Raw genomic sequence first — 22,289 nt, 5'->3', positions numbered from 1 at the left:
TGTTGATTTGTTATGGGAGTTGTGTTTCTGTTTAAGGAGACCAATAAGGCTGAACAATGGTTAAATTTGGCTGAATTATACTCAAAGCTTTCCCTTTCTTGTTTCTTTCTGTCTCTCCCTTTCTTTGTCTTCAGAAACCATGCAGACATACATACATTTATTTATTTATTTACTTACTTACTTACTTACTTACTTACTTACTACTTACTTACAAGACTGATCATTTCACAGTCCAAAGTCTAACAAACTGTCTGAGTAATGCCTCCCTCCTTGACCCAGTGGGGTGGATAGGAAGAATGGGGGACAGTCATGCAGCTAGCCGGGTTCTGTACCATAAAAAAACTACTAGGAGACAGGGCACTTCCTTTGCCATTTCTGTTTCAGGAAATCAATAAAAGATGCCCAGATGCAAGTCACTTCCAATACTCTTTATCTTCTATCATTTTCTTTAGCCGACAGCAGATGTGAAAAGGCCTTGCTTAACTACATTCACTTTCCCCCTCAGGACTGTTGTCTGCAACCTGAGTCAGCCCAGGGATTAAATTCTTTCCTTTCCCGGAGGAAAGGAATGAACATGCTTCTGAACTATCTTCAGGAATGATAGGCTTGTAGGTGGATGCTGATAATCACAAGTCTCCTGGCACTTGCTTAAAAACATATTTGAAGGTACTTACAACCATGTGGGAAGCTAATCCTCTACAGAACCTGTGCTACTTAACTCGGTACTATCATGCTGCAGTGACAGGAAAAGCAGATAGATGGTGATGGTGAATGTAGCAATAACCTTCTAAATCAGGGCTGTCAAACTCCCGGCCTATGGCCTGATGCCACGCCCACACCCAGTTTAGCGAAGGAGAAAAATGTCCCGATACATCACATGATGCCTCCATGAGACGTGAGTTTGACACCTCTGTTCTAAACTATAAGCAGGGTTTTCTAACCTAAAACTCAAATACATGTTGGAAGTCAACCTTCAACATTTGTGGCCAACATGGCCCTTGATCATACTGGAAGGGTGTGTTAGAAATTGTAGCCTTCATACCTTGATATTTATTGGAATTAAATCTTATTCAGAAGGGTGTATTCAGCTTGTTCAGACTGAGTTCAGCTCCTTCAACTTAGCTCAATATTTCTCAATATTGACAACTTGAAGGTGTGGGAACTTCAACTTCCAGAATTCCCTAGTCAGCAAACTGGTTTGGGTATGTTCGGAATTGCAGTCCACACACTTTTTCAAGTGGCCAAAATTGAAAAATGGTGGCTTAGATGATAACTGGACTAGTGCCTGGGGCATTTCAGTTTCGTGCAAAATATTGCCTCCCTTCATATCTATTTTTCCAGGATTGTACTGCTTCTGTTTATTAGCACAGAAAGATTGAAGAAAGATTTAAGATACATGCTTTTGACAATTTACTTATTTTTAAAGCATGTGTCTTATACTTTACATATAATAAAATCTGTATTTTAATTTCACTTCAATATGTGAAATTTATGGGAAATAATCTGAGAGCTATGGTTTCTAAGCCACAATTCTAAAGTAAATGCTTACATTGAGCACAAATGATATGCCATCAGTCCGAATTGTTTCTATGGCTGTCTGTATACATTTCATTCCCATATAATGTGCTTGTTTTTTACACTGAATAGTCATGGAAGGATATATATAGATATTTGATATAACAGTCCTGTCTTTACTATATGCATTGCTAATAGGGGTGGGTTCTACTTACCTTTACTACAGGTTCTCATTGCGCCTGCAATGCGTTCAGGACAAATGTTGCAGAGCCTCTGTGGTTGTTCGTAAGGGCGAACAACTGCCATGGTGCTGCAAGAATCATAGTTTCAGGACTTCATAAACTCTAGGGGGTGCTTATCATGTAACTTCGACCGTTTGCTAAGGGGAACTCAGGGATTACCTGTATTGTATGTAAAAAAAGGCAGGATTTCAATCTGCTATAAATTGTACTCTTTCCCCACTAGAGGGGGCTAGACGCCATGTTTGGTATAGAGTTTGAAATGAAAGCTGGAACATGTTTGAAAGGCATAACTGATAATTACTGTCTCCTGTGGATTTCTGCTGTTCTTTTATCAGCAATTGGGCTAGTCAAATTCAACAACTTAAAATGAAATGATACCACAACATTTCCTAATAAGCAAGAGAAGCTAGGACACAAATAGCTAGTATGTAACCTTAAAGTCACTTCAAGTGTGCCTGCTTCTAATAGGGCCACCTGTTTTTTAACTTCATACTATGCAGGCTGCTGTGTATTCTTGGGTCAGTGTATCCAATAGATTTTGAGCTTTAGTAGGAACACATTGCCATAAATAAGATGAAGAAATGTAGCTTTCTAGAGCATTGCAGTTGCTAACATTATTTCATTTGAGAACTACAGTACCCTTGGTGTATTAGGATGCATTGCAAGAAAAATTCTCAACCATGGATGACATTTTTAGAGATTTATATCTCATCATTTTGGTACTATCTCAAGGCATCTCACAAAAGCCAACAAAATTAAAATCTAAGAACGCAGCACAATAAAGTGAGCAGTGGTGGCAGACAAAAAGCCAAGAGAAGAAGAATAACAAACTGTTTCTTTTTTGTTAAAAAACCAACCTTTTAAGTAATTTAAATGTAAGACCTGATAAAGTTAAAAGCCAAAGTGAATATGATGGGCTTAGTCTAATATCTAAAAGTTAGCAAAGAAGGCATTAGAAAAACATTATTTTACAAAATCAGTTTCAGAGTTTGAGTAGTACAGTAATATCAAGATTTTCAAGTTAACATTAGAAGTCAAACCATATGAATGAAGTCTTTCAAATCAGTAGGGCATGCTGGCTTTCAGATTCCGTAGGCCCAGATCAAGAATTTAAAGATTAAAAACATCAGCCTGATTTAAGATTGGGCATCTGTGCAGGCCCAAGCAAATTCTAAAATAGGAATATTAATATATAATTACAATTAATTAACATTGCTGTTTATGAGGACAAGGAGACATCAAACAGAGAAAAACTGGGTCGCCAAAGAAAGAATGGCTCACTTTTTATTTGCTTCCTTCTGACTTACTCTGGGAGGGAATGATCTGAGAATTTACCACATTTTTCATGAAAAAGTAATCCCAGAAGTGTCCTTTACTTCCACCAGCAATTCCATCAGCAGCTGTTGCCCCAATTATCATTCACATCTTCCATTACATTTATATGCCTAGCGATAAATTATATCTTGTATCACCTACTTAGTCTATGCTTCTTCTGCCCACTTGGTCTAGTCTTCAGGAGTCAAACTGGGGTGGTCCACTTGTATGAAATTGTACCAGATGGGCTGAGTATGGCAAATTCATGCAAATGTATTTTAATCTCCTTTGTATGCATTTGTCAGAGAAACCTGTGTGATGACTCACAAAGGTTGTGTATTTTGCCCAGCCCAGTTTGGGACTTTCTAGAGTGAGGGTGTCCAACCCTGGCAAATTTAAGACCTGTGGACTTCAACTCCCAGAATTCCCAGAGCTGCCCAGAATCATGCATATGAAAGGGGCACAGATGTAAATCCAAGAAATCCTTAAAATTTGCTGCCAGTATAGGCTCTCCAATTAATACTGTCCAGTCCTCACTAATGTTCTCTTCAGGCATTAAACCTGATCTTGGAAAGGGACATTCAAAATAGATTACTTTGAGAACTGGACTATCCTCTTATCCACTGGAATGGTTGAAATCAAGATGTCATCAGAAATTTCTAGATATCAGCAAAATCTGCGAATATGCATGCATTCACCTATCTTTTTGGATCTAAGATGACTTCATTGTTTCTTCTGATTTCTTCTGCCTTAGAACTAAAAGAAATTAGTGGGAGCTGCACCTAGACAGAGTGCATGGGCAGGGTAGAGCTCCTACCAAATAATATGGTAAACTCTGCAATGTTCCAAACAGGAATGTATGCATAAATAGGGATCAATGCACCATGGCATCTGCTGCAAGCTGCGATTCTGTCAAAATGTGTCAGCCAAGAACAATGTGTCAGGCATGAACAACCATATCCAACCATGAAGAGTTCAATTAGCTACTTTATTGCTCATGCCTATTGCACAGGAATCTTCTCAGACTGGTAGTTTGCACTTGGGCCAGATTAGTAAGGCATTCAAGGTGTGTGTATGTGTGTGTTGGGCCTTGCTTCCTTATGCCTACATAAAGATTCCAGATTAATTCCTGACTTGACTCCTCCCTCTGATTCTGCCAGTCTCTCTCCGATAAAATGAACGTCATAACATCATGCCCCAGGATCCATCCTTTACTGATTTGTCAATATCAATAAAGGAGCCTTGGTAGTACAGGTGTTTAAGGCACCCTGTTATTAAGCTGGTTATTAAGACCAGCTGCCTGCAATTACTGCAGGGTTCGAATCTCTCCAAGGCTCAAGGTTGACTCAGCCTTCCATCCTTTCTAAGGTAGGTGAAATGAGGACCCAGTTTGTGGGGGCAATAAGCTGACTTTGTATAAATATACAAAAGGATGAAGGCTATTGCTGAGCACATTGTAAGCCGCCCTGAGTCTTCGGAGAAGGGCGGCATATAAATCAAAAATTAAATATATATATATATATATTGTGGCACAAATATAAATGGGGCAGAATTTGCATCATTACATCATGATTGCCTGTCATTTGCCCTCCTTTCTTATGGCTGGCTGGGAAATGCTAGGATTTAAAGCCCAAACATCTGAAAGTTGCCAAGGCTGAAAAACACCAGCTAGACAATTGCCCAATATATTGTGGAGCTTAAACCTCACCACCAGCATGTTTTCTCACTGTTGCATGTTTACTTATAATGTTTTGTTCTCCAGCAGCTATCCCTGGTCCTCTTGCCTAGACACAAGGAACTCTGGGACTGGTAGTTTTTGAGATGATTTTTTCCCACGACTACCATCACCCTGCCATCCTCATGATGATATATACAACTTTCCTGCAACAGTGATATATTATTACAACAATGGCTTAGGCATGCTATAAATTGTTAGTGCCAGAAAGCCTCAATCTGTCGCCTTGGAAAGACAAATGTTTCTGGCTCTTAAGCTACCGCAGTCAGCAACCATACACCCTGATGCAATGCTTTGTCTCGAATCTTGCAAAATTATCAAAGCTTATAAGACTCCAGCAATTCATCCCAGAGCCTTGGCAGGTTTATGAGATTTAGATCATTTTCAAAAGTTAAAAATGGTTTATTTTAATTCTATCTGTGACAAAGTTCCAGGTGAAAAAGGAGGGATGTTTAGTGGGCAGTGAAGCTGGCTGTTTGGAAAATTGGCTGGGCTACGACGGCTGCTGAACATTATGGGGGATCCCTTTGTGAAGTGGGAGAAAAGGACCGGAGGGGGAACTGGCATGGGAGGCAAACACAAGGCAGGTGCACATCAGAAAATAAAGATATGGTTGACAAATGAGGGCAGAAGGTAAAAAATGAAGACCTCTGTTAGGTGGTTTTAAAGAAAAAAAGCACAAGCCCAGTTTGGTGAGAACAATCTTGGCAAGGATTCCAAAACCTTCATATTCCTATCTTAGTTACTAACATCGGAACAATAAATTTTATACTACAACAGACACTAAGTCAGGTAGTGAAAAAGCACATTAATTTTGTGAATGCTTTCTTCTTTCTTGCTGAAAAGCTGCAGTACCAAGGGTAAATAATATATTACTTTTCCAATATTCTACTTCGGTGCCCGGCTTGAAAGTTAGCTATGACTATGAGCAATTCTATTAATGAGAGGTAAACAGATCCAAATCTCTGCTGAGTTCATGCTGCTATTGTGGAAGAGAAGGAGGAAAATGTTCTTCTCTAGCTTTGATGAGAATTTGAAGCAGGAAAGAAACTACAGGGCATTAAGAACACTGTGAGATGTTTATGTTCATTTTCTGAATTAAGAAATGAATCTGAATGGAGAAGTCCAACAAGGGAAGCAACAAAGATATTCTTTGGGATTGTGTATAGTATAAATAATTAAGTCAAGCAAAATGGATATTGTTCTTTTGGGTCGTATTATTTTCAGGAAGGAAAGACATTGTAATAACCATCTAGACTTCTACTGAAAAACCAATTCAGTCTGCAGAGACCCCAAAATTCCTCAGTAGTTTTTCTGATTTTAATTTTCTAGAAGGTTGACATAGTCGTCATGCTTTGACCCTAACCAACAGGGAAGATCTGGATGAAGACATACAAGCAATGGGAGAAACTGACCATGCCATTTTGCAGTTCAAGGTACTACCAAAAGACCATCTGGAGTGCAGGCATGCTTGATTACATGATTGCCAACAAATTTAGAAATATATCTGGGAGGTGGGGATGGCATGGATAAATTAAAGCGAAAGAGGGTTAGGAATTTTTCAGTAGGATACTAGACATACAAATGCATTCCTAAATGGTAGATGTCTATATAGCGATTCTGTCCCAAAGGTGCTGTTCAAAAGGCAACTGGACTTCCCCCCCCCCCTTGAAAATGTTTCACATCTCATCCAAGAAGCTTCTTCAGTTCTGGCTGAATGGTGGCAAAACATTTTCAAGGGGAAAAAAAAAAACAACTTGCCTTTTGAACAGCACTTTTCGGTCCTAAATGGTAGCCACAGAGTTACAACAGCAAGAAGTCATTGTTTCCTCATATTGCATCCAGTTTTGGATACCACATTGTAGGAAGTCCCAAAGGTGCTTTTTCAAGAGGCAACTGGACTTTCTGGTTTTTCTTTGGAGACGTTTCGCTTCTCATCCAAGAAGCTTCTTCAGCTCTGATTGGAGGGTGGGGAATGGAAGAATTTATACTTCTTTCAGACAGCTGGTCATTTGCATTCTTTTGGCCTCAACGACTTACTAAAAGAATGCAAATGGCCAGCTTTCTGCAAGGAATATAAATCCTTCCATTCCCCACTATCCTGTCAGAGCTGAAGAAGCTTCTTGGATGAGAAGGGAAACGTCTCCAAAGAAAAACCAGAAAGTCCAGTTGCCTCTTGAAAAAGCACCTTTGGGACAATCATGACCTGGATGACTGAGAATCTCCATAGACACATTGTAGGAAGGACATTGGTAAAGGGCTTGGGAAAAAAATGTGTAAGGGTATGGTTGGAGGGTTTCAGTATGTTTAGGCTGGAGAAAAGTGTAGACTGTGGGTGGCTTGTCTTCCAAGTATTCTGAAGGATTGTCCTGAAGAGCCTTGGTGGCGTAGCAGACTAAAGCACTGTTAAATAACACCAGCTGCCTGCAATTACTGCAAGTTCAAATCTCACCAGGCTCAAGGTTGACTCAGCCTTCCATCCTTCCGAGGTAGGTAAAATGAGGACCCGGATTGTGGGGGCAATAAACTGACTTTGTATAAAAAAGAACACCGCTTGGGGGGGCCGAAAGCCCTACTAAGCAGGTATATACAAAAGTATGAAGGCTATTGCTTAATACATTGTAAGCCGCCCTGAGTCTCCGGAGAAGGGTGGTATATAAATCTAACTAATAAATAAACTACTCAAAATTTCCGCTACCGGTTCTCCAGCACCTGTCAGAACCTGCTGGATTTCACCCGATTCCCCCTCTCTACTCAAAAGATTTTCTGTCCTTTTTTTTTCCCCTTTAGAACCCAATACTGCTTAGACTTCTAATACAACAGGGAATCATGGACACAGTAAGAGCTGCACTAAAATATTAAAAATGGAAGAAAGTTATTAGGTTTCCATACCAGTGTCATGTTGTTGAGCATCAAGAAAAAAATGGGGAAAGTTTTTTTTTTTTTAAATTTCCCCTAGGGCTAACAAAGTATCTTGAGTTGAGCTCGTTTTGAAATGGGAACAATAAATCACTTTCATTCTCAAGGGATATGCAAATGCTGAAATGCAAAGAGATATTTCTGCTTGTGAAGTTCAAGTATGCCATATAGTCTACAAGTCAAATTATGTCTTATCATAAACCTTCAAAAATGTGAGCCGAAATCAATCAACGCCTCTTTCTTACATATATGACATGCAGGCCCAGCGCAGGAGCCTTTTTTCTAGATGCAGTACAGTCACCTGTTCTTATGAAACAACCTTCAAGTATTTCACAACACCAAAAATTGTAGAAAAGTTGACAAAATATATAGGTGAATGCCACACGCACACACAAAATGCAGAATCAGAATGTTCTTCTGAGTACCAGCTATGAGTGGTGCCAGACGTGGGATTCACTTACCTTCCCTACAGGTTCGCAAATGTGAGCGCGCACGATCGCTTCACTTGCATGCACCACCCCTGCGTATGCGCACGACCTTCTGTGCATGTGCAGTAGCCGTGCATTATGTCTGGATGGGTGGGCGGAACCTCCTGCAGTCACCGCTACTGGTTTGCGCGGTACAGACATCACCGGCTGAATGCCGCCACCACTGTGGTGCTCATCTTTGATTACCATCGTTATGATGCTCATCATTAAAAATAATAACATTTTTAAAATTAACATTTTATTTATTCTACAACCGGGGAGTACCTCTTTATTCTCTGAAGAGATAACAGTGAAATGCAGCAGGGCTCACTCATCCAGAGCCTGCAAAGTTTTAGTCGCGGAGGACTTTAGCTGCCTCCACCTGTAAATTATTAGCCTTCAAAAACATGTTTTGTAAGAACAGGTGGAGGCTGGCTGCTGTTGCTGGAAATCTCTCTTTTGAATCAGACTGTACAAACTGGGAACACTCAGGCATGCATCATTTGACCTATTTTTAGACTTCAATTCTAGATGCCATTTCAAATTCATTTAACAATCAGAAAATGAATCTGTTTTGAGAGAAGGCCTACAAGCAACACTTCTGTCTCGTTTAACTAGCAACTTGCTCTGAATTATAGCAATGGTGAGCAGTGGTGGGGTTCAAATTTTTTTACTACTGGTTCTATGGGCGTGCTTGGTGGGTGTGGCAGGGGAAGGATACTGTAAAATTTCCATTCCCACCCTACTCTAGGGAAACGTTACTGCAACATCTCCATTTCCTCCCAATCAGCTGGGACTGGGGAGGCAGAAAATAGATGGGGGCAAGGCCAGTCAGAATTTTACTACCGGTTCTCCGAACTACTCAAAATTTCCACTACCGGTTCTCCAGAACTGGTCAGAACCTGTTGAAACCCACCTCTGATGGTGAGATGTAGTGATGCAACCCCAGGTTGAGAGAATGTGCAAATAATTAGCATCATGTCCTTTGCAGCCTTACAAAATCCCATTTTATATTATTCATTATTGATAGTCTTTATATTATTAATTCATGCTCTACTATTATGCGACTTGCAAGATTAGATGATACAAGTGGTGAGAATAAACATTTTCTCACTTTTTCAAAAACAAAGAATTACTTCATATTATTTGGCACTGAGACCATTTATAGACTGAATATATAGCTGGTGCAGGAAATCTAAATCACATGGACTATTAATCTGTCAAGATCATTGTATAAAGAATCAAGTTTGAAATATGTATCAAAACAGAAGTACTTGAAGGGTGAAGTGGAGAGGAAGTAGTCTCATCTTTGAAAATCAATGTTAGAGCTGTATGCATTTTTTTAATGTAATTTTTTTTTATCTAAATAACTTTTGGGATCCAGAATAGCAACCTACATGTACTGTATTAACAAGTCAGTGAATGCCACACACACACACACACAAAGCAGAATCAAAATGTTTGAGTACCAGCTATGCGTGAAATTAATTCTCCATATCAGCTTCCTCAGATGGTAAAGATGACCTAATTTCTATTTTATTATTTGCTAACTTTTCGGTGTTATTTTTCTGTGTGATGAGATGGTTGGATTAATTAACTTCCAATTTATTCAAATTCTGCAGTTAATTGGGGCAATTCATTGAAAAGTGATTGCTGCAGTCTTTATAAATACAGCACATGCTTATATATGCTGGAAATAGTTCTGTGGTATGTACAGAATATCCTGGGCCAAAGATTGTACTATTTGAAGCAGTTATCTTCACAAATTAAGATATTTGTTGGATTTTACAGTTAAGGAAGAAAGACAAAGGATTGTATAGAACCAAATCAAGATGGAAACTTTAAAAAAAATTAGTTTGATCTAGAATCACACAGATGCACTACTATTCACAGACCTTCCACTTGGGCCCTCCCCATGTTTCCCAAGTGAACCCCAAATCTACTCCAGATTTCACAATTTTTCAATTCAGAGTTGGAAGATGCAAGGGAGCCTTCATTAGGAGATGAAAAATGGATTCTACCAGCTCTATTAATTTTGTTAGTGATAACTTTTAATTGTCTATGGACATCGCAAACTTCCGGGTCATGGTTGTCCCAAAAGTGCTTTTTCCAAAAGGATGAATTGAAGAAGCTTGTTGGATGAGAAGTGAAATGCTTTCAAAGCAAAAACAAAAACAAAGAAAACAAACAAACAAACAAAAAACCCAAGGAAGTCCAGCTTCAGCGTTTTGGAAAAGGCATTTTGGGATAACCTTTTATTGTATTAACTGCTGTTCCAAAAGAGCTATATATGGCCTTTTTTTTTTTTTTAATGTAGGTGCTACCTGACTCCAAATTGATTCTGGACGGCTCACAATAAACATACAGAACAAAACAAAAACAAAATTTATTTCTAGCTGGCATTTCTTAATATTAGTGCTTAGCAAACAACATTCCAAAGACCAAAGGTTGAAGATTGTTTTTCCTTCCAATATTTGTTATCCAAGTTTATTTTTGACAATAATCATTATATAGCAGTAGTAGTTTTTAATATGGCTATTGTGGGTTTTCTTGTGCTGAAGTCAAATTTGATTCATGTGATTGCCTGGATAATCCCTGCAGTTTTCTTGGCCAGTTTTTCAGAAGTGATTTGCCATTACATCCTTCCTAGGGCTGAGAAAGCAACAGGCTCAGGTCACCCAGCTGGCTTTGTGCTTGAGAAAAGATTAGAAGGCAAATTTCTTTGTTCTCATGTCACAGCTATATTGTATTTGCATAAATATTTAGGTCATTCCCAAGCAGTGGGATTTATTTCCCCAGAAGTTATGTTCCATACTCTTTTTATATTTCAAAAAGCCGTATGGTACATCCCTTCTTTTACTTAATTAATGCTAGTAGCATTTTTAATTTTATTCTTTAACTGTTTAATAGTTCATTTGAACTCTTTCTGGTATTTGCATAGCTACATGGGGCACGCTTGAGTAAAAGAATGGAAAACAATTCAATTAAATACACATAATCCTTAAATCAATGAAAGGCTTAACATCTCAATTCTGCTATTTTGCTGGAGTATAGCATCTCACCGTTAGATGGAAGAAAATCCATTTGAGAAAATGACCTATAAACTCCCATTGAGAAAAGGAGACAGGAATAGAACTAGGATTTCCAAATTTATATTGTTCTATTTCTGGAGCATAAAGAGCAGAAATGTATCCCATTTCTCCAATATAGTCATTTCAACAAAGATGAAGTAAATCCCTCCCCCAAACCAATCAGAAGGCCTGATTTGAATCCTCATTTTCAACCTTGCACAGCTAAATTATTCATGTACAGCCTTAGTAGCCTGAGAAAATGTTTCATTTTCTTCTCATTTTCTCTTTGTTCCCTTGTTCTCCAAGTAGACCAAGAACATAGTGCAGTGTAGGCATTTCTTTAGTGACAACTAGGATCAGCAACAAGGTCATTAAGTGGGGTGGTCACTAAGTGAAACCACAACTATGTTAATAACCTTACTTCAGCTTTCCTTTGCTTGATGGATATGTGAAAGTTCTAAATGTGAGGATTGGTCACAAAGTTAATTTTTCATCACCATCATAATTCCAGTTCCTAAATGAGGTTGTCACTAAATGAGGACTTATCTATATTTCTCAACGTCAGCATGTTTAAAGCGGACTTCAGCTCCCACATTTGCACAACCTGATTGGGAAATTCTGGAAGTTGAAGTCTACACTTTTTAATCTTGCCGAGTCTGAGAAAGACTCAGTGGAGAAAATCAGCACCTAGATTGCAAGCAGAAATGCGCTGTTCTACCATAGACCCAGTAAAGCCAGCTCTGAGTAAGGCAGGCAAAAAAATTTCACTAGAAAAAATAAGTGTTTTGTCAATGAAAAATTATGAGAAGAATATATCTGCAGCTTGCAAGTGCTTCTAGGAAAGAGAACATCTTTCATAAGCAAGCACTGCTTTTACTCTGCAAATACAGCTAGTCATTGGCTTACAGCCATTTGTATAGTGATTGTTCAAAGTTACAACGGCACTTTAAAAAGTGACTTACAATTGTCCTTTCACTTATGAGCATCACCACATCCTTATGGTCCTGAGACTGAAACTGCAATTTACAACAATAAATTTACACGTGATCACCATTTGCAACTTTCCCAACTGGCTTCCAGCAAGCATTGTCAATCGAGGAATTGCGATTCACTTAACAACTGCAATTGTTCAGCTGTGTTAAACAAGAGTGAAAGGTAATAAAATCAGACCTGACTCACTTAACTGCTTTGCTTGGCAACTGAAATTCTGGCCCCAACTAAAATAACTGAATAATATTCAGAAGTCACTGGATTGCATATCCATGACTTTACAACCAACAGTATTACTTTTTACAAAAATTAAAATAGCAAGATATTTGTATCAAATAATCATCCCAAAAATCCAAAGGGCATTAACCTTAGCACGCTGCCAAAATACTTTCCAGTTTTGGAGGGCCAATACAAAAATATACAATGAGTGGAGATCGTGTCTCTGTGGACAAGAGGCCATGGAAACTATAGTTTACATCCTGCTATTCTGTGTTTTTCAAAAGGATTCAATTTATTAACACCTTACCTAATAAAAATATCTGAGAAATACTGATCTTTTTCACACGCAACTACTGTTATCAGATTAGTATGAAATATAGGTAGTCCTCAACTTACAATCACAATTGAACCCACAATTTCTGCTGTTAAGGGAGACAGTTGTTAAATGAGTTTTGCCCCCAGTACCAACTTTCTTGCCACGGTTGTTAAGTGAATCACTGCAGGTATTCAGCTAAAAATATAGTTAAGCATATCTGCTTCCCTGTTGACTTTGCTGGTCAGGTGACAGGTGATCACATGACTCCCCCAGACACGGCAACCATTATAAATATGAGTCAGTTGCCAAGTGTTTGAATTTTGTTCACAGCAGAGATGCTGCAACAGCCATCAAGTGTGAAAAATGGTTAGAAGTCAATTTTCACTGCCGTTGTTAAGTCAAGAACGACCTGTAGTTTCTCTGAATATGGCCAAATTCTGCCATGCTGTATGCAAAATTAGGCAAACTTTAACTGCCCTGTTAATCCACCATCAATTGCAGTATATTGCTCTGTCTTTCATTTTTAACTTTTTATTATTATTATTTTTTTTAAATTTGATTTATATGCCGCCCTTCTCTGGAGACTCAGGGCGGCTTACAATGTGCTAAGCAATATTGCTTAGCACATTTTAGTTAATAGCTAAGCAACTATTATTGTTTTAATGCTTTTATTTGCTGGTTTGTGACTGTAATAAAATTGATAATACTTTTTATGGCACCATCCTTTGATGTATGAGCTATGTTCACATTATCCACAATAGTTATGCCACTGCAGGGGTGTCTGTGAATGGGGGTTGGTCAGCAGTAACAGCATCTAAATAGCAGGGACGAATGGGCAATCAAAGCCTTGCCTCTCTTTTTATTAAGTCTTAAGCACTGCACAGAAGGAAAAAGGATTGGGTTATTCTAATGACCCCCTCACAGACATTTCTGCTTCATTGTATTCACTGTCTACTGATGCACATATTGTGTTTGGGGGCATAGGCAGAATGAATACGGGGTGCCTCGGAGGTAATGGTTGCTTAATCCACTGCTTTTTTGTCTTCAATAAATACATTTCAGAGAATAAAATACAGCATAGCCAAAGTCTTTGTAAAGAGTAACCATCAAATTGATATCACACATATGTTAAAGCAGAGATCAAGAACTGACTTTGAAATTTTGCTAATTTCCAAGAATTTTATTGAATGTAAATAACAAAGGCAAAATGAGTCACGGCCATCATTTTATGGGATAATATGGAATATATAAGATCGTATTTGCTGTACAGTGTTTTAAATATAATAAACCTGTCTTTAAGTCTTATAAAAAGTTAACTGTATGCAGCTGACCTCCATAAACACGGTTTTTTATTTATTTATAAGGTCTACACTTGATACTTGGAAAAAAAAGTATATAAATAATTTGCTTTAAAAATTCAAGACTAACCAAAGACTAAAAACACACTGGCACCTCCACAATTCTGTTAAAAAAAATTCTGCTATCTTTAAAGACTAGATGCATTTGTATACCAGCTCTAAAGTGACACTATGACACCTACTTCCATCAATATTCAGAGAACACTTGTATTTAATATATCCATGCTGCCACAATACTGAGTGACAATGTTTCCTAATAATATGTTCAAGAATCTCCTACTGTTATAGATATACTAAATCATAAGCCCTTTCTGGCTTGATAAACGCTTACTGATCAGTTGCAACAATAAACTTTAGGGCAATAATTTTGATACAATCTATTTGGTGAAGTAGCTCTTCATCATCTGGCAGGATAAAAAAAAATATTGGGAATGATTTTGAGACCTTACATCTAACCATGGTTAGTTCCATCCATAGTTCATTGTCTTAATCTTGATGAAGATTCCAAAGATATAACAAAACCACAGCTGTACTAAGCACACTCAAGGCGAAAGTAGAGACATAACTGAATGAAATATACCTGTCACATTATAAACAAGAGTGGTAGTAGGGGAAGAATGCTTTATTCATGGTTTATTTGGGATTAAATTATTATCTGCTTATAGTAAATTTTAAACTAAGCTTGGAAATCTATTTCCAATTATGCTCTCCTCATTTTGACATCAATCATTAGCCATGATCTAGGTCAGAAGTATATCTTGTTAGGCCCACACATAGTTTTGACACCCACATACAATGTCAATGACAATGTGTGCAGCATGACACCACAACACAAGTTCTGCACTTTTGCAATTGTACTGCAACATTGGATGCATGTTTCACAACTTGCCTTCTTCCCCAGCAAACGTCTATGGCTTCCATTGATACAAAACTCCATAAATGTTTTTAGGGCAGCTATCGGAGAACTTCTCAAAGTTACCAACAATCATAATGTCTGCAATTATAACCAATTAAATGTAAGTGCAAATGAAATTAAATCAGTTGTAAATTTTGCCATGGCGTCACAATTTTGGGGGACTGTGGCCCCTGACATGCCATTCTGAAAAAAATCCTGTACTCTAATTCTTTAGGTAATCAGATGTAACACTTCACCATGGTAAAAGAAAACAATTTAAGGCTTACCATTATGTGTACAGAGGAACAAGACAGGTAAGCAATTGGCCTTATGTGTGTAGTTTTTTTTTCAGTAAAAAAGGGGGGAATAGAAATAAGTTGTTTGTATCAAAATAGTACAGGAGTCATTCCCAGACAAAAGGCATAAATTATTGGTAGAAAATTAAAAAAAACACACGTATTCAGGTATTTCTTGGATATAACCTAATCTACAGCTAGCATGTCAGAAAGCTTTTCATTAGAAATCTGTACAATTGCAGGCATGTTAATGAAGATTTAGGGGAATTCAGGGAATGCATTTACTACATGTAACGAAATCTATACATTAGGAAAGGGTATATTTATTGTTTTGACTTAGAAGAGAAAAAGTGGGAAATTTTATCCTGAGTTACAAGGCAAATCATTTTCATATTTCTCTGTTGTAAACTCCCGTTCAAGCCCTTTAATTTGGCAGTGTAAAATAATCTGTTTTCCAATATTTTCAGTAAAAAGAGGTGCTTGGGGAGTATAGACAAGGCAGATCTTTTCGTAATGATAAGTTACTTAAAAGGAATGTAAAATGCACCTGCATAATTCATCTATCCTAATGAAAACCGTAGAGATGCTCTTTTAAGATCCACTGATACCGATAGGAAATTTAGGCCATGGGTTTTAATAGCGTCTGGGCATGGCCAGTGTATAATTAAAGTTATATGCAGGTATTTTCAGCCAGGAATGATTATGACAGAGATGTAATATTGGAGCGTCCACCTGGGGGTGCGATAATTTTCTGCGCAGTACGTCTTGCAATATGGTCATCTGCTTGAGATCCTAGAAGGGATATAAAATAGACTGTCTACATATAAGTATATGAAAACATGTTTACGGTATACTCTTATAGTTGCAACTACATATTGATAATTAAAAGTTGGGCCTGCAAAGTTATATATACTCTCTGTGTGTGTGTGCGCGTGTATGAATATGTATGTATGTATGTATATATATTTATGTGTGTGTGGTGTGTATATAATTACATATCATAGTTATCATATAGTAGATATGGTGTGTGTGTATATACATACCCTCCTATATCTACTACCGTGTTTCCCTGAAAATAAGATTCTGTCATATATTTTTTTAAACCCCGAAATAAGTGCTTGGCCTTATTTTCAGGCAGGGCTTATTACTTTGGGGTGCGTGGAGAAAGATGGGGCTCCTCTTGCCGTCTTACCTGATTTCCAGCTCTGTCTCCCTAACCCTAACCAGAGGAAATGGCGGGGACCGGCTGTGCATGCATTTAAATATTTTCAGGGAGGGCTTATTTTAGTGCATGCGCTCAAAAGCGTGATTGGGCTTATTATCAGGAGATGTCTTATTTTAGGGGAAACAGGGTATATAACTATATGATATGTAATTTCCCCCAAAGTAAACAGTATTTAGCCAGATGTGATTTATTTCTGATTAGACTTCATAGAATTATTCTACCAAACATATTTATGCCGACAAAGGAAACTGATTAAATTAAGGCTGAAAATTGCCAAATTCATGTGAAAAGAAGTTTTGGAAACTAGGTCTTCATATTCACATGTACAAGAATGCTTTTTTAAAAAAGCCTTCAACTTCCAGTATTTTAATCAAATATGAGAAACTACTAAATGGGAGGAATTTTGTATACATTGACTTGAATAGAAGAGATTTATGATTGTGCTTAACTTCCATAATCGAAATGAATAAAAAATTAAAAATGCTTAGCTAGCTGTGGAATAGACCCTAAGGGATTCTCGAATGCTTAGCAGATAAGTAATTAGTTTCAAAAGATGGAACTTTTGGAGTATTACACGTGACTGGAGTGTAAAGTAACTATAGCCTACTGGAATGAATATCATCATCACCTTTATCATCACATTATGTGCCAGATTTTCTCCCTTCAAATCTTCTAAAAGGGCATTGATTGCTACGTTACTCGGTCTATCTTCCTTGATGCAGATCCATTTTCTTCTTCTCTTTCTTTTCACCTTTCCCAGAATTAGTCTTCAAGAGAATTACTGCATGCAGGATACTGCATGTATCCTACATATATCGAATGTAGGATAATACAATCCTAGTCATTTATGTCTCAAATGGAAACTCTGAGCTAATTTGTTCAATTTGTTTTCTTGACTGTCCATAGTATTCTTATGAGTCTTCTCCAGCACTGATGTTCAAAAGCATCAATACTCTTTCTATCTAGGTTCTTCAAAGTCCAACTGGCTTGCCCTATTTGTTAGATATAGACACGTCATTTGAATAACTTACCAAGACTTTCATGGGTGCTCTACTAAGTGCTAGTCTGCAGTATTCTTATTGACTACTTGTTCCTTTGCAGTAATGTTGATGGTTGTTACTAAAAGGCAGAAGCTATCTTTTTTCCCCCTTTTATTGACCCTATAATCCATTGCATCAGGGTGGAGTTGGAGCAATTGAATAAAGCTGAGCATTTACTGGCTGGATGCCCTTCCTGATGCCTACACAGAGCTCACAGCAGATATTTTTCTTTTGTGCCTAGAGAAAGAAATATCTGCCACTATCTAGAATCGAACTCATACCCTCCTGATTGTGACATGAGAGCTCACCTCTGGGCCACCATGCTGCTCAAAAGGCAGAAGCTATCTACCGCTTTGATATTTTTATGGCAATTTCTTGTACCTGTTGTGATTAGTTTGGTCCTCTTTATATTTAATTTCACTCCCATTTTTTTCACTGTGGTCCTCAACACTTATTACAGACTCTTTACATTTTTGCCTGACAAAAGTAGCATCATCAGCATAATGCAGGTACTTGTTGTTTCCTCCTTCAATTTTAAAACCATGCTCATCTTCCAATCCAGCTTCCCTTAATTCAGCATACATTATCATCACATATAAAGTGCTAAAAAGTTCCTAAGAGCTGTATAATGACTGAAAGAGAAGTCAGGTACTGCTTACCAATTGATGATCTAAAAGATAATAGTAAGCTCTCATTTTGATAATTCTGTTATCACCTCAATTTTTATTGTTTTGTTTTTTTCTTTACAACTTGACTTACCAGACAGACTGAAGCCTGACTGATGAAGGTTGCGGATTGGTGGAACCTGTATTTTGCCTGAGCAAGTAGCTATCCTTGAGGTAGGAGCTGGAGCAACAGCTTTAGCGGTTACTATGACATCATGAACAGGCCCATCATAAAGCCCACGAGGTACACCATGGATTTCAGCCAACTATAAACATGCAATAAAAGGGAGAATTATTATAGAAAAGGAGCTTGCCAGAATTCCATGGACAACTTTATGGATAAACAATTTAGGGTGAAAAATAAAGCTTAATTTAATTTTTCTGGCTACAATACAGAAGTGATCTGCCATTGTCTTCTGGCGCTGCTATGTGGAACACAAACATTCTCACATATTAAGCATGTTGTGCATATGCACAGGTCATATTCTGCAGGTTTAGATTTATACTTAATACAAACTTAAAAACTGACTATATAATGGTGAAAATGGTAATGCAATCATGGAAAAAGAAATCTTTAACTATACTAAGTTCAAATCTTTGCTTAACTGTTCACTGATCTTTAGGTTCTCTTAGCTTGTATTATATACCAAACCATAATGTAGTTGCTTCATTTTGACTTAGTGTGTTGCAGAGTGCTGGCAAACTACAGTATGTCTTAGGTTCCTGTATGAACCTGGTCACAATTTATTTGCCTAGGCTACTTCACAATGTAAGTATTACTTCTTTTTCAGAAAACAGAAAATCTGGATGTATGTGAAGGAAAGCCGATTACTCTTAAAACCTTAATTGAACACCATATTTCTGATTTCCCCAGATTGTTGATTCTCAGTCCTTGTCCTGGACTTTTGATGGTGCAGACATAGTAACCCTTAACCAACAATGAAATAGATTTCACATACAGAAAAATTCTCACCCTATTCCGGGCTTTTATTCTTTTGTAAACAAAATCAGGAAATGTCTTTCGAGGAATGAAACGGCCAACACCTGGGGTGACACAGAGGTTTTCATCTTCCAATACAATCTTCCCTTGACTTATAACCACTGTGGGGACACCATGACATTCGGTTCCTTCAAATATGTTGTATTCCACATTCTGGCAAAACAAATATTACAGACTCGGGTTAATATTCAAACAAAATCAAAGGACTCAATGCACCAATGTCCATGCACATCATTCAAACAAAGGTAGGAAAACTATACACTCAAGGATGGAAAGGTACATATAACCTTGATATTCTCCAAGTAATATTGTGAATATGTGTCATTTTAAGCTATATGTAGGGCACACACGTTAGCCAGTCTTTTGTGTTAGGCTTATGCATGATCCTGGACCAATATGAGATAGAGACTTAAGAGTCTATACATCTACAATGCAGCACAATTCAAGTATCATTCATATAACACAAGAATATCAATTGCTCAGTCTATGCATTTCTCAACAAAGTGTTTGTAAAAGCTCTTTCATCTAGCTTTTGAAAACATGAGAAACTTGACAGAAAAAAGAAAATGACTGAAAGCCCCAATTCCAGAGACAGAATCTATAACCAACGATAGACGTAAAACCTCAACATCAAATATTATCTCCCTTGACAAGGCAGGATTCCCAATCACAGAAAAAGGTACCCGGATGAATTAATATATAATACCGTTTCCCCAAAAATAAGCCCTCCCTGGATAATAAGCCGAATCGGGCTTTTGAGTGCACATGCTAAAATAGGCCCTCCCCGAAAATATTTAAACACATGTGCAGCCGGTCTCCGTCATTTCCTCTGGTTAGGGTTAGGGAGACAGAGCTGGAAATTAGGTAAGATGGGAAGTGGAGCCCCGTCTTGCTCTACGCACCCCAAAATAATAAGACCTCCCCGAAAATAAGGCCAAGTGCTTATTTCGGGGTTCAAAAAAATATAAAACAGGGTCTTATTTTCGGAGAAACACAGTTATATATATATATATATATATATATATCCCAGATGAATATCCTTTTAAGCAATCAAATATGAGAAATTGCATTCAATGCCACCTTCCTTCCAAATAATGGCAATCTGAACAGGCTACAGCTTGGTTTATCTTTACTTTCTAACCTATCACAACTGAATTTGTAATCCCCAAAGAGATAGAATTTTTAATACATTGAACCAAGTCTCCCAGTAGCCTAAAGTTGCCCCCCCCCCAGAATGCCCTGCTGCAGCTTTGTACTTCTTTTGGCCAAAACCTAGTCAGATGTTCCTTGGAGAAGCCTGATGCCCAGTGGAAGAGCAGTGGGGAAGGGTTGTAACTGTTTGTGTAAAAAGACCAAGTTCTGACACACAGAGATTAAATCCTCACACTACAAAGGAAATCCTGAGAACTGCCTGTTAATTGAGACAGGACTGAGCTAGATGGATCACAGTGCTATATCTGAATTATCTAACTTCTGAAATTCAACAATTTAGATTTGGATTTAGATTTTATTGAACTTCTATACTGCCCTTCTCCCAAAGGACTCAGGGCGGTGTATAGCCATATTAAAACACATATAAACCACAAAATTTAAGAACAATTTAAAAACAAATATATACAATTTGGCCCACAAAATTAAAAACTAACAAACACCCAATTTAAAAATTCCTATTAGGCCATCCCGGCTTGTTGGAATAAAAGAGTCTTCAGGTTGCGGCGAAAGGTACACAGGTTGGGGATCATACGAACAATGAGATTGAAACTATCATTATTTCTACCATTTCTGCCCAGCCTTTCCCAAAATGAAAGACTCAAGTAACAAAATATTAACAAATGGGCACATAGCTATGAACAAGAAAAAAAAACCTCTCTATGATGAAGAGGTATAATGCAACTAAAGTTAAGGATGCTCATTTCAACTGTAAATTAAGGTTGTAATTCATACCCAGTAATTTGCACATAGCATCAACACTGTCAAAGCTAACCAATGCAGAAAATGATATAGGAAAACTAGCAAGCTCAGTCAGATCACAATAATGACTATTATAAACTATGGAACGTCTAATTCAATGAAAAATAAAACTTGTAATTATTGTTTGCTTTTACCGAGTTGTGAGTTTTTGCAGAAAGGATCTTTGTAGCTTTAGAGTTCCAAATAACCAAATCAGCATCTGATCCCACAGCAATCCGCCCCTTCCTGGGATAGAAGTTGAAAATCTTGGCTGAATTAGTGCTGGTCACTGCTACAAATTCATTTTCGTCCATCTTCCCTGCTGCCTAGAAATGAGTTTTGTGTGTGTGTGTTTGGTGGGAGGGAGGGAGGGGGGAGAAGTGGAAAGGGAGAGAGGAAGAGAGAGAGGTTGGAGAAAATAATAATTTGAATTATGCTTCTTATGATTCATGAAATAAAATTCAGACATTCCATATTTCACTTTCAAATTTATCCCAAATAAATGGCATCTTTTTTTAAAAAAAAAACCAACCTGTTTACTATATGTTCATAGGGTAAATAAATTATTTCAGAACACCAAATACCACTGTAAGTAACAAGACAAAGGAGAGCTGCTATTAATACATTTTGACTGATGTTTTTATTAAAAGAAAGGTAAAGGAGTCCCTGTGGATTTTTCTCCGCTAGCCGTTGCTGCCTATAGGGGGCAAGGCCATTGAGCCAGCGCTGTCTGAAGTAATTTCTGGGTTTATGTGGCCAGCATGATGTCACAAAGTGCTGTTACTTTCCCAACTAAGTGGTACCTAGTTAACTACTTGCATTTGCATGTTTTCAAACTGCTGGGTGATAGGAGCTGGGGCAAGGATGGGAGCTCACCCTGTTGCATGGAGCTCAGATCTCAAGCCTGGGCTGCCCATTTTCCAGCCGACAAGCCCAGCATCTTAACTATTGAGCCAGTTGCCAAGAGTCTGAATTTTGATCATGGGGAAATTGCAACAATTGTTAAGTGTGAAAAATGGTCATGTTTTTTTCAGTGTCATTGTAACTTTGAACAGTCACTAAACAAATGGTT

General features: G+C 37.8%; 1 protein-coding gene across 2 annotated transcripts in view; it reads right to left on the bottom strand.

Annotated features, from left to right (window-relative positions):
- Positions 1 to 13,947: 13,947 nt before the first annotated feature.
- The window catches only part of DPYSL4 (dihydropyrimidinase like 4), a 32,840-nt gene continuing 24,498 nt past the window's right edge, over positions 13,948 to 22,289 (bottom strand). For both annotated transcript variants that reach the window (XM_034436514.3, XM_034436515.3), the window contains exons 11-14: positions 21,373 to 21,543; positions 19,241 to 19,420; positions 18,362 to 18,533; positions 13,948 to 16,129 (exon numbers count right to left, since the gene is read on the bottom strand). In XM_034436514.3, coding sequence (XP_034292405.2) covers positions 16,038 to 16,129; positions 18,362 to 18,533; positions 19,241 to 19,420; positions 21,373 to 21,543 — 615 coding nt within the window. In that variant the 3' untranslated portion in view covers positions 13,948 to 16,037. The remainder of the gene's footprint in view (positions 16,130 to 18,361; positions 18,534 to 19,240; positions 19,421 to 21,372; positions 21,544 to 22,289) is intronic.

The sequence above is a fragment of the Pantherophis guttatus genome, chromosome 6, assembly GCF_059756535.1.
Source record: "Pantherophis guttatus breed Tessera chromosome 6, ASM5975653v1, whole genome shotgun sequence".
NCBI classification, from domain to species: domain Eukaryota; kingdom Metazoa; phylum Chordata; class Lepidosauria; order Squamata; family Colubridae; genus Pantherophis; species Pantherophis guttatus.
The sequence above is the reverse complement of the archived record's forward strand: the minus strand, read 5'-3'. Positions and strand labels throughout refer to the sequence as shown.